Genomic DNA, 12,668 nt, shown 5'->3' on the forward strand with positions numbered 1-12,668 from the left:
ACAAAAACAGCACGCATACTTGGTATAGTTTATTGCAACCATTATCTACTTCCATTGGAAACAATAATAATTATTTACCATTCATTGTTTCTGTCTCATGATCATTATTGTTTTCTAGTACGGGGTAACATCGGAAACCAACATTGATGAGCTTACAAGAATTCAAGACATTTTTCAAGATTGCTGCTAAAACATTGTCCCATCATTCTTTTAGTTACATATAACAAAAATATAAATTAATAGGTCTGCAGAATCTTTACATTCACCACATGTGCAAGGCGATAAAATATGAATTGAAGCGAAGAAAAATTATTTCTAAACTAGCCAACCTTAACCTCACTGAACATAAATATGACACACAGCACCATAATCGTTGGTTAGTGACTGCTCATGCACAAATTATGGCGACCAGCTGCTATGCAATGTTATTCCTGAAATGTTAAATCATCTTAATGACATTGGTAAGAGCAGAAAATATAACTTAAATAGATTTCACAATGTTGTTACAATTTTAATGTTTACTTGTCTCATACAGGTGTGATCTGCCAAATCATTTTACTGCAATCCAATTCTGTGTTTTGTGTATATACACACTTGTAATTTTTTTTTTACTTTTGTTAGGGTTTTCTAAATTATTCTTATGTCATTATGTCTAATCAATAACTATTGTACCCTGCTAAATTCATGTCTAGTATAATGCAGTTTTAGTGCTGTTGTATCAATTTACGTATTTTATTTTTTCCAAAATAAGATTTCACTGCTTTGCCGGCAGTGGAAGCTGGCCAAGCAGCTAGAGTGCAACTTTTACTCCCGCCATCCCTCATGTATAACACATGAAGATAAACATTCAATTCAATTCAATGCTTGCTTTCTATATAAAGAATGTTACAGGAATTGCACGGAAGAATTGTGCATAAAATGCATTCAAGTTGATGACTCACAAGGATGTAGAAAGTGGAGAAGATGGGGCTACTGGTAGCACGCAGCTTGAGCCGTGCCCGGTTGAAGCGCAGCGCCATAAACAGCAGGAAGATCACATTGGGCACCAGGATGCACAGGTCCCACATGCGCACCCTATGGACACCAGAGGATTGCTGTGCACCATTCACATTTTGGGACACCAACAAAATTTTCAGGCTTGTTCCAATATGCGTTCCAAGTAAAACACCAATGGAGGCACACTGTCATCCTGAAATCTGGCAAGCACAACAGTGCAGTAGTATACTAGACACATTTTCCTATGGCATAGCTTTAGGACGAGCATGCTTGAATGCATGAGAATATCTGCTCATAGCAGTCACTAGAATACAGGTGTCTTTTATATTGAAGAAATTTAAATCAGAATGGTTCAGCAGCACTTCTGTGTTTGACATGCACCTAATTATAGAGGATGGCAGAAGAGTAGGGGCTGGTACAGAACGTTGCAATGACATCGACACAACCATCGAAGAAAAATCAAAGCCTTGGGCTCAAATAATGTAACGATTCAATCACAATCTTATTAATTTTCAATCTTCATTAGTGGTACAAAGGGCACATCATCGCATTATCACTGTGATCGGTCGGACATGAACAGTGGATAAAAAGGGAAGAAAACGAAGTAATCAGAATCTTTATTCCAGCTGTAAGGAAGAAGAAGTGCGTCGTGTAGAGCTCCACAGCCGGATCGCCAGCGCTACTGAAGTGGGGCTCGGGCTCGACGCCGTCATGAGGACGGGAGCCCCCATACCCAGTTTTCGCCTGACGCTCTCGTTTGGTTGTGGGTGCCTCCTACTTCGACACCAGATGTCTCCTCCAAGTTTGTATCCCGATACCATGGACCCTACCGGGTTCTGCAGCAAACTTCTCCTGTCAACTACGTCATCGAACCTCTGACACCCCCTACGGACCTGCGTCACCGAGGCTGCGAAACTGTCCACGTCGATCGGCTCAAGCCGTATCACGAGCCCTTCATCCTCACGACGCGTTAGGCCTCCTGTGCGGCTCCGTCTTCAGCGAGGGGGGAAGATGTAAGGAAGAAGAAGTGCGTCGTGTAGAGCTCCGCAGCCGGATCGCCAGCGCTACTGAAGTGGGGCTCGGGCTCGACGCTGTCCCTGGTGCGCCTGGCTAAACCTACGCTGTTGTGTCTTCCTGTCGGCGTCCTTCGTGTCGCCCACAGCCGTGCTAGACTTCCTTGTCATACAGCCCTGATAAGCACTTACACTGTCAAACTACGAACTGTGTGTTCTTTGAAACGCCACTGCTTTTCACCTACATAGTGGTGCTGCAAGCAAGCCTGCGCTTCTCGCCTTTTCAGCTGAGTTATGGTCGGCACGTACAAGGATCATTGACAATGCTCAAGGAGCTGTGGACTAATGAAGACATCGACAGCAAAACTCGCACAGCTTACACATAAAAATGAGACCCAGTGCACGCCCGCTTCTGATTCGGTGCTCCCGTCATGTATAACGGGCGCGCGCCTCACGTGTTTCACCAGCAGTCTATTCTTAGCCTTTCCCGCTGTTTTCCTTCACTTGCACGTGACAGATTTTTTGCGGTCACACCTACAACGGCACCGACACTTGTGAGGCAATACAAGCTTCACTTGTATTGCCTCATTTTGGCTATTTAACCTTGTCTTGCAGGTCTTTACGAGGTGATTTCAATGATCGACAATTCAAGCGAAAAAAAAGCTTGAATTGTCGATCATTGAAATCACCTCGAAAAGACCTGCAAGCTCGCCCATGATGAACTGGAGAAGGCACATGCAATACAAAACCTACTATGATCGGTTGAGTCATCCTCGCAAGTTAACCATCGGTGACGAAGTACTTATTTTGCTGACTACCAATTCCAGCAAACTGTTGATGGAATGGAAGGGTCCATTTGAAATAATCGAACGGAAGAATGATGGGAAACAAAAAATATTCCACACCAATATGCTAAAGAAGCATGAATACACCAATACACGTGGTCTCTGACGTCACCAAAATTGACCAAAATCCTTCAAAAACTGAAGAGAAACCATCTACTACGACCTACTTCAGGAAGCTCATTTCCAACTTTGCCAAGATCACCAAGCCTTTGACAGACCTCACATGAAAAGGGCAGAACAATGATATTGCATGGGCACCGGCTCAAGAGCAAGCTTTCACCGCTCTGAATACTATTTTAAGCTTGGTGAGGCTCCCATTGTGCAAGCGCCCAACTTGACAAAATCATTTGTCTTCGGCCACCAGCGCCTCAAACATTAGTATTGGTGCTGTACTGCTCATGCTAGGAAATGCTGCTCATGTTGCTCAGCTAGCCATAACTTGCTGCCTAGGGAAATACAGTATCCCACTATAGAATGGGAGTATTTGACACTTGTATGGGCAGTAGAAAAATACTATTGGCATTTGTGCAGCAAACCAATTGTCATACAATGTGACCATCAACCTTTGCAATATTTGCACTCGGCCAAATATCTAAACAGAGTTCTGCGATGTAACTTACTCTTGCAGTACTCTTTTTGTCGTTGATTGTACCAAAGGCTCTGATAATGTTGGAGCATGTTATCTGAGCCGTGTTCACTTCCTCGAGCAACCAAGTATATCATACCGTAGTGGTTATTTGTTTAACCTTTGGTGTGATGTAGGACAGCAAAGCATTCATCCACAATTCTTGTTAAATGGTGGTTGCGTACGTATCTACCTGGACCTTCGCCATTACTAAACTCTTTTGCAAGTGGACCTTTGTGCAACCATTTTATATTGTCTTTCTACCTATGCTTATTTATTAAAAATTCTTGTGAACAACTTTCTTAAAACCAGGGGTAATTGTCATAATACAATAGGAAAACGTAGAAAAATAATGTGGTGTTCGCAGTAAGGGCGCGAAAAACTGTTGATGCACTCATGATTGCTTGCTGGCGTCCTGGGTTGCTCAGCATTTGAGGCCAGCCAGTTCTCGCTGTACGCCTGGTCCAGAGAACGACAGACACATTGCCACATCGTTCTTAAGCCAAGAGGGGCTCCTGCTGGTCCAGAGAACCAGGTGAGGTGACGACCAGCCTTGCTGTCAGTGGTGAGAGTAGTAGCCGGAGCTACTACGCTGATACTGCATGTACTGTTGCTGTCGTTACTGCTGCTGCTGTGGCTGCAGGTCATGCTATGCTGTGTCGTCATCCGCAAGCCATTTAGCGCTTTGTGCCAAGGAGATCAAGCTGAACGTGTCAGCAGACTAGAAGTCAATGAAAGACATGGCGAGAGGCATGGTTCATAGTTACGGATTGTGGTCCTCGGTTTTTATAGATAGATGCTGAGAACAACCTGCTGATTTCCATTTTAGGAATTCAGTTTAAACCGGAAAGTGCCAAACTTAGGAATTCATCATCGCTCGTCACAATGTGACTGGGCCCTCCCAAGTGGGCTTAGTGCTCTCTCAAAAGCTTCCATGAATCTGGGGGTGAGAGTGGGGTTTATGGACGAGCAGGTTTTTTTTTTTTATGGCAGCCTCACTCAAAACTTGAATATTGGGGACCACGCCAACCGTGGCATAACAAAGGAAATTAGATAAGGGAGATTTGTGCACATCCATTCCATCCTGCTCTTTCTGTGTATCTTTGTCGCTTATCCGTACAACTGTAGAAAAAAGCGAAGGGGATGTAGTAACAGGTAAAAAGTGATGCCTTCCAAGCATCATCAGTGTGTGCCAGATTGCGGACAAAAAACAATTCATTATTAACTAGATAATTAAGTTGCATCACTGCCTCTATGACAATAAATCTTGTTCGCCAGTTCTTTCCCAATATAAATACATTTCAGCAGTTTTTGAAAGAGCAAATGCCAACAAGGAGGTACTGTAAAAATTTTTTTAGCCATTCCACTCTGTGAAGGTGGATGACCAGCGAAGCTGTTTAGAACATGATACAGGCATGACACAGAATTTTGAACAGAGGTACGAACACATTTATTGTCTTGATCGGTGGTCATAGTGAGGAAAGGTAAGCACACACATTTGTCTTGATCAGTGGACAATTGGTGTTTGCGACCCGCCGGCGCCGATTGCACTCTCGCATCTGTTCTCACCGTCGCTCTTCATAGGCACATTGCTCCTTGGGAGTCCGGACCACACGCGGCCTCCCCATTACGACAGAAGAGAAGTGAAATTCAAAATGGATAACGGCAACTTCTCTTTCCGGTTTGTTTATATACCACCACCACGAGGGAGTGAAAGGAAACTAGATACGGAAGCACTTGGAATGCCAACAAAGAAAGGGTGGTGCGAACATAGACATGGCCGACGCGGGTCGCACAGCGGCAAATCTTTGAGAAACCTTTATTATCTTTAACTTTATTACTGCTTCAGATGCTGAATTTTTATAGCTAATGTTATATGCTCCATACCAGGATTTCAAATTACCTAGCAAGGCATCATAATGTACAAATATGAGGAATTAATCATAGGTTGAGTCTCAAACACCCACAGCCAGGCCTTCTTGAAGGGCAAGGGTGCGAGTCGGGAAACCTGCAAAACATGAACCACTCACTCACCGAGAGCCAGGGATCTCGTGGTATAGGACCCATTTGCAGAAGTATTCAGGCTCAACAACAGCTGGAGTGGGTGATGATGAAGTGATGTTGAGAAGGCTGGAAGTACTGGGCATGCCACTGCCCAGCAAGTCATTGGTCATCTTAGTCCCGTTGTGTTGCCGCACAGCGCTCAGGTCATTTCCACTCTCTGAAGCACCAAGCCAGCTACAATCCTGTCACATACATTTAGGAGATGAAACGGAGCTACTACCATCTATTACGAGTAATTACGGCCACATCAAATGCACAGACATGCTCACTGAACTCATAAGCAAGGCAGTGCACACAAAATCAAATGAGATACAAGTGAGACAGTTGTCCATTACATGTGCTTGTAACAAGTTCATGCACCTAACACTCAACACAACCATTACACAAGTTTTTCAAGGAGGTTGGGGCCGGATGTTGCGACGAAGAAACTTAGTGTGGTGTTTAATAATAAAAATATTGTTCCAGTTTTGCTTGCTGCATAAAAACACACCATGTCAGTCCAATAGCACAGCTTGCGGAGTCAAGAAGGGAAACTGATAAGATGCCATCGACTATGTGTCATAGCCAACTCGCAGGGAGCAGCCGAAGCGAAACAGCATGCTTGATACCGTGGAAAAACACTGCCCTTTATTTCCTACGCACTCATCTTTTATAGCAACCTAGTGATGACGTAACACGCCGCATATGCAATCTGTTAGTGATGCAACATCAACACATCAGCGCGTGTTCTGGTGGCTATTATGTTACACTCCTCCCCACCAACAAACAAAAAAGAAAAACGATAGTTTAGCGGCCTTCGTGGTCAGAAACGCACAACTGGTTTTTTTGTCCTCGTGCTTCTTCGCAGCATTGGTGTACTGTCATGGGTAGTAGGCACAACCAGATCGCGTGTTACTGTTGTTCCACTTTCGCTGCATGTTTCAAGACACGGCTCAGCAACGGGATTCGGTTGCTCCAACTCACACTTGCTGGGTAGCGGAACTAGTTGCACAGCCGGTTGCACACCCGCCATGACACGCACTCCGTGGTTGACGAAACTTGTTACACAGGCAGTAACCCTGGCGGCGGTGAAGAAGTCTGTCGCGCAGGGGCAGTACAGGAGGCGCACTAAATGGGGCAAAGTTTGGTCGCAGGTGTTCTTGATGGCGCCGCCAACACCTACCGTCTGACAAAACGACATCAGCAATGTTATCGGTGGCTCTGTCAGTCACTCTTGCTGGCATCCAGGTTGGCCCCGAATGGAAATTCCGTGCGTAGATGTAGTCTCCGGGTCTTGCGGGCGGCGTGGTTCGAGCTCCACCATCATGAACAATCTTCTGTTTGAGCTGCTTCAGCAAGACATTAGCTCTCATGTCTGGATGCAACAACGTTAGAGCAGTCTTTAACTTACGGCCCATGATCAGCTCCACTGGTGAGCACCCGGTAGTTTCGTGGGGAGTAATCCTGTAATTGAAAAGAATATGAGCAAGTTGGCATGTAAAACTCCCTTCAGTCGATTTCTTTAGCTTTGACTTGATGCACAGAACTACCCGTTCTGCAGGCCCGTTTGACGCTGGATGGTATGGAGGTGTCAGTACTTGTTTGATAGCATTTCGATGCAGGAAGCTTCTGAATTCCTCACTCACGAACGCTGGTCCGTTGTTGGACACCACTACATCTGGCAATCCGTGAGTGGCAAACATAACCCTCAGGCATGAGCCTTCGTGAGTGGCAAATATAACCCTCAGGCATGAGATAGTTGCCTCTGCCGATGGTGTAGATATAGGCACGGCCTCTATCCACTTTGAAAATGCATCGATAACGACCAGCAAGTAGCGGTTCTTCAAAGGTCCAGCGAAGTCAATATGAAGGCGAGACCATGGTCTGTCCAGAAACGGCCATGGCATCATCGCTACTGGCCGCGCAACCCTCTGGTGTTCTTGGCAGACCTGACACTGGCGAACTGCAGCAGTAATGTCCTCGTCCAACGAGGACCACCAGACGCGACTCCTGGCGATAGCCTTCATCTTGGTCATTCCAGGGTGCCCCTCATGAAGGAGTCGCAACACTTCTTGCTGCAATGCACTTGGGATGATCACCCGCGATCTGAGAAGTATACAGTCTTCTTGCTCATCTGAAGTTTTCGATCTGCATAGAACCTGAACTCGGGGTCACATAGCTCAGCTCCAGACCATAAGGCATCTCGTAGCTTCGCTAAGGTTGAGTCCTTGGACGTAGCTTCCGCGACTACAGTCGACCGCAGTACCCGAGGATAAGCAGCCTCCAGCATGAAAACTTCCGCTGGCCTCTCCACAGGTTGAGCGTACACTGGTAGTGGTAGGCAACTCAAACCATCCGCGTTGGCAATGCTTGCTCCCGGCCGGTACATGAGCTTGTAGTTATATGCTCCAAGCATCAGCGCCCAACACATGATACGCAGTGAACACATCTCAGGCACGCGCTTGTCCGGAGCGAGCAAGCCCAGTAATGGTTTATGGTCCGTAATAGCCTCGAACTCGCGTCCCCAGAGGTATTGTCGGAACTTGGTTACACCAAACATGAGCGCAAGTGCCTCCTTGTCGAGATGACTGTAGTTCCGCTCGGCTGGCGTGAGACTTCGTGATGCAAATGCGATTGGTCGTTCAGCCCCCGAGTCTTCCCTATGGGCCAGAACGGCACCAACGCCGTACGGTGACGCATCGCATACGAGAACCACGAGTTTCTTGTGGTCATAATGTGCCAGCACTGCTGCTGAAACAAGTAGCTCCTTGCTCCTTTGGAAAGCACGTTCGTGATCCTCACGCCACTCCCAAGGCACCTTGGCCACAAGCAGCTCGTTCAAGGGATGCAACACACTAGACAGCCCTGGCAGAAACCTGCGGTAAAAGTTGACTAGGCCTAGGTAACTCTGTAATGCCTTGACATCTTTGGGTCTAGGGGCCTTCAGCACAGCCTCTACCTTTTCAGCGTTGGGTTGAAACCCCGCAGCCGTGACAACGTGACCCAGGTATTGAACTTGCCGTTCCAGGAAGGTACACTTATCAAGCTTCAATTTAAGCCCAGCTTGCTTCAGTCGGCTTAGAACTAGGCCCAGGTTTGTTAAATGGTCCTGGTCGTCGCGTCCAGTCACAAGAACGTCGTCGAAATACACCACAACGTGCCTGAGCCCTTGTAGCAGGTTTTCCATCTCCCGCTGGAAAATTGAAGGAGCAGATGTGACGCCAAAAGGCAAACGCATGTATTGGTACAGTCCTTTTGGTGTGTTGATTGTCACCAGCTTGCGGGATGCCTCGTCCAGTTGAACTTGCAAATACGCATCCTTCAAGTTCAACTTGCTGAACTTCTCGCCACCGCTAAGACGGCTAAACAGGTCTTCAACGCGTGGTATCGGGTACTTTTCAGGCACTGTCACGGGATTAACAGTGACCTTGAAGTCGCCACATATCCGAATCTGGCCACTTCGCTTCAAGATAGGCACGATAGGCGCAGCCCATTCCGAAGCCTTAACTGGACGCAGCACTCTTACTCGTTCCATGCGCATCAGTTCCTCGTTGACGCGGTCGATCATTGCGAACGGAACAGGATGAACCTTGAAGAACCTCGGCTTCACGTTGTCTTCGATTGTTATTTTCGCGGACACTCCCTTGAATGTTCCCAAGGCGCCGTCGAAAACACTCGCATACTCAGCGACGAGTCCCTCAACCGACGTGATAGCCTTAACGTCCATCACATCGCGCAGTTCAATTACGAGGCCTTTCATCCAGCCACGTCCCTTCAGGGACAGGCAGTGTCCTGGGACGACGTACAACACGTCCCGGCACTCATGGTTTCCTAGTCGTACAGTGGCAGGCAGGCTGCCTTGCACCGGGGACAGCTCACCAGTGTAACCTTTCAGCATGACGCTTGACGGTTTCAGACGACATGACGGAAATGTGCGGTGAAAGGTTTCTTCCGACACAACAGACACACTTGCTCCCATGTCGAGTTCCATAATGAGTGAAGTTCCATTCACGGAGACCTCAACCCGGTACAGGCTACCGTCGTGAGCCGGTGCACGCACTTGCCACATTTCGTAGACTTGCGGTGCCGGTGTCTCCGAGCGGCTTTCTTCATCGTCTACGGTATGGATTGACTGATGCTTCCAGGACAAAAACGCTGAACCGCTTGCTCTCGTAACTGTAACTGCCTTGCCCTTGCATACTCGCGCCAGGTGCCCCTTGCTTGGACACTTGTGACAGACGCTACTTGCATGTCGACACTGCGTCGCCAGATGCTCGCCTCCACAGCGGAAACAGGTTTATGCTTCTGCTTTCCTGTATCACGTGACACGGCATTCGTCGGCGCAACAGTCATTGGCATGGCCGTTGACAGCGCGCGAGAATCTTTGTTCGCCGCTTCCATTGCGATAACTGTCTTCTTTGCGGTATCAAGGGTCAAATCTGGTGACTCCAACAGTCGTCGCTGCGTTGCCTCGTCGTTGATCCCTGCCACAATGCGGTCACGAAGCATTCTGTCTCGGAACGTGCCGAAAGCACAATCGTCAGCAAGTTTGTTCAGGCTAGCGAAAAAATCCCCAGCCGTTTCACACGAATGACGTATTCTTGAATTAAACTTGAACGTTGCAACCACTTCCGATGGTCTCGGCGAAAAATGCTTCTTCAGTTCGTCAAAAATCGTTGACAGGCTTGTTTCTGACGGCTTTGACGGTGACAGCAGGTTCCGCAGTAATGAATACGTGGCAGGTCCCAAACAGGTGAGAAGTACTGCTTGCTTTTTTTCATCTTCGACGCCGTTGGCTATGAAAAACTGTTCTACCCGCTTTTGATACTCATCCCAGCTGGTTGTTCCCACGTCGAACGGCTCAAGCTTGCAGACTCCAGGCATTCTCAACTGATATATGGTAGAGAACACAGCCTCAACAGGGGAATTTCCAGGTAGCACCAGCAGATCACACTTTCATCCTTGTCGCCACTGTCACAGCCAACTCGCGGGGAGCAGCCGAAGCGAAACAGCACGCTTGGTACCGTGGAAAAACACTGCCCTTTATTTCCTACGCACTCATCTTTTATAGAAACCTAGTGATGACGTAACACGCCGCATATGCAACCTGTTAGTGATACAACAGCAACACATCAGTGAGTGTTCCGGTGGCTATTATGTTACACTATGTACAACATCACCTACAACATGAACAGTGTGTAGCTCACAGAAAATGTCTTGCAGGTGTGCCTGAATAACACCATCTAGAAGACCTACCGAAGAAGCTTGCAAATAATGCACTTACTACTCTAGTAAAGTTTGCAGGCACTAAAGAGGAATGTTAAGCTGGATTATACTTTTGGAATACAAAGTATGTGGAAACCTGGAAAGTAAAAAAATAGCACACCCTTGAGTTTATACTAGTTCCCAATGACGTCACAGTATGCTGTGAATAAAAGAGCAGTGAATTGCATTTTGAATTAACCAAACAACCTGTAAAGTAATGACAACTGCTGTTGCACAGAAACAGCCGAAATATTTGAAAATATTTAGAAATTTGCAACATCACACGTACGTACTAGCACTGGGGTTCTGATGCAAAATAAAAAAAAAAGCAAGTTCTGCTTTCATTTTCTACGCGAGTAAATTTGATTTCAGCAAATAATTACAGATAATGTTCCCAAAGAACACATAATGTGTTTAAACAATTATTGTCACTCATTATGCTCCTTTTAGGGAGGCAAATTCAGGGGTGTGCAATTATCATTTTGGATGAGCAGAAAACTTGAACTACACTGTCATCTTCATTTTTTAAAAAACTGCTTGTGTGCAAAACTGTCATCTTTGCCATTAGACTAGTCAGCTCCAACTCAAGCCAAGCAAAACATCTCGCGTGACCAGCATAACCAGAGAATACATCAACCTGCAACTGACCAACGTGCAAGAACTATAAAGAAATCAGGCCAACAATGGGCAAGAACTATAAAGAAATCAGCATGGACAGTGACAAGTCAAGAGTGGCTCGCTCCTTTCATTAAAGCATTCTTTTCTCCGTCCTACTATATTACAGAGGAATGGATGTGTCTAGCGGTGAAGCACAAACATGCTACAGGCATACCAAGTGAACAGCAAAGTCAACTACAAGGGCATCGTTCCCTCTACAGCTGGGCACTCCTGCAGAGATGTGTAAGGGTGCCATCTTGTGGTACCAAATCTAGTGTGCCCTGTGCCATGGTGCATTTTCTCATATTTTATTGTGCTGTGCATGTAAATGTTCTGTTACACAATGTCACTTCACCAAATTCTTCTAGAAAGCTCCCCATCATCAGCTGAGTGGCCTAAGCAGGGGCGGATCCAGGTTTTTTCTGAGGGGGGGGTCAGCTTCTGTCAATGATGATGATGATGATGATAGTAGCCTTTCTTATTTACCGAGTGAGTGAGTACGAACTTTATTTAGGTCCTGAGGAGAAAGAATTAAAGCGGGGCCGGAGGCCCCGCCAATCTATCCGGTGGCTCCACCCAGGTCGGGGCCGGTAGACATAGTCCTTCGGCGACGGCCCGGGCCCTCTGGACAGCCTTGAGCTGAGCGATGAGCTCTGTACTTCTGAGCGCTGAGTCCCAGGAGGACTGGTCAGGAAAGTCCGTGCCCGCGTTGGCAGGGCACAGCCAGAGCATGTGTTCGAAGTTGTTGTATTCGTGGCCGCAGTGTGGGCATGCAGTAGGAAAGTCTGGATTGATCCTGCTTAGTGTTGTTGGTGTGATGTATGTCCTAGTCTGCAACTGTCTGTAAGTGACGGCCTGTGCTTTCCTGAGGTTTTGGTGAGGAGGAGGAAAAATTCTTCGTGCTAACCTATGATTTGAAGTGATTTCGTGGTATGATACAAGCGGGTCTTTGTTGTCTAAATCCCTCCAGGCTGGGTTGAAGCGAGGGGGCGGACCGCAGACGCGGAATGTGAGTTCTCGCGCCAGTTGGTGTGCCCGCTCATTCGGATTACAGTCAGGAGGTCCGGAAATGTTGCCCATGTGGGCCGGGAACCATGTGATGTGTGGGGACGTGAGGTTATCTCCTCCCGTTTCTTGGAAGATTTTGTTGACCACCGTAGCTGCTTTCCTAGAGACGAGGGCCGCCGAGAAGGTTCTGATGGCTGTTCTTGAGTCCGAGTAAAT

General features: G+C 47.0%; 1 protein-coding gene across 5 annotated transcripts in view; it reads right to left on the minus strand.

Moving 5' to 3' along the window:
• Positions 1 to 12,668, minus strand: part of LOC119466172 (transmembrane protein adipocyte-associated 1 homolog) — a 125,330-nt gene that overhangs the window by 100,520 nt on the left and 12,142 nt on the right. For 4 of the 5 annotated variants that reach the window (XM_049657276.1, XM_049657272.1, XM_049657273.1 and 1 more), the window contains exons 2-3: positions 5,514 to 5,725; positions 942 to 1,074 (exon numbers count right to left, since the gene is read on the minus strand). In XM_049657276.1, coding sequence (XP_049513233.1) covers positions 942 to 1,074; positions 5,514 to 5,653 — 273 coding nt within the window. In that variant the 5' untranslated portion in view covers positions 5,654 to 5,725. The remainder of the gene's footprint in view (positions 1 to 941; positions 1,075 to 5,513; positions 5,726 to 12,668) is intronic. The other variant, XM_049657275.1, reaches the window with a different exon arrangement.

This window comes from Dermacentor silvarum, chromosome 10, assembly GCF_013339745.2.
Source record: "Dermacentor silvarum isolate Dsil-2018 chromosome 10, BIME_Dsil_1.4, whole genome shotgun sequence".
NCBI lineage: Eukaryota > Metazoa > Arthropoda > Arachnida > Ixodida > Ixodidae > Dermacentor > Dermacentor silvarum.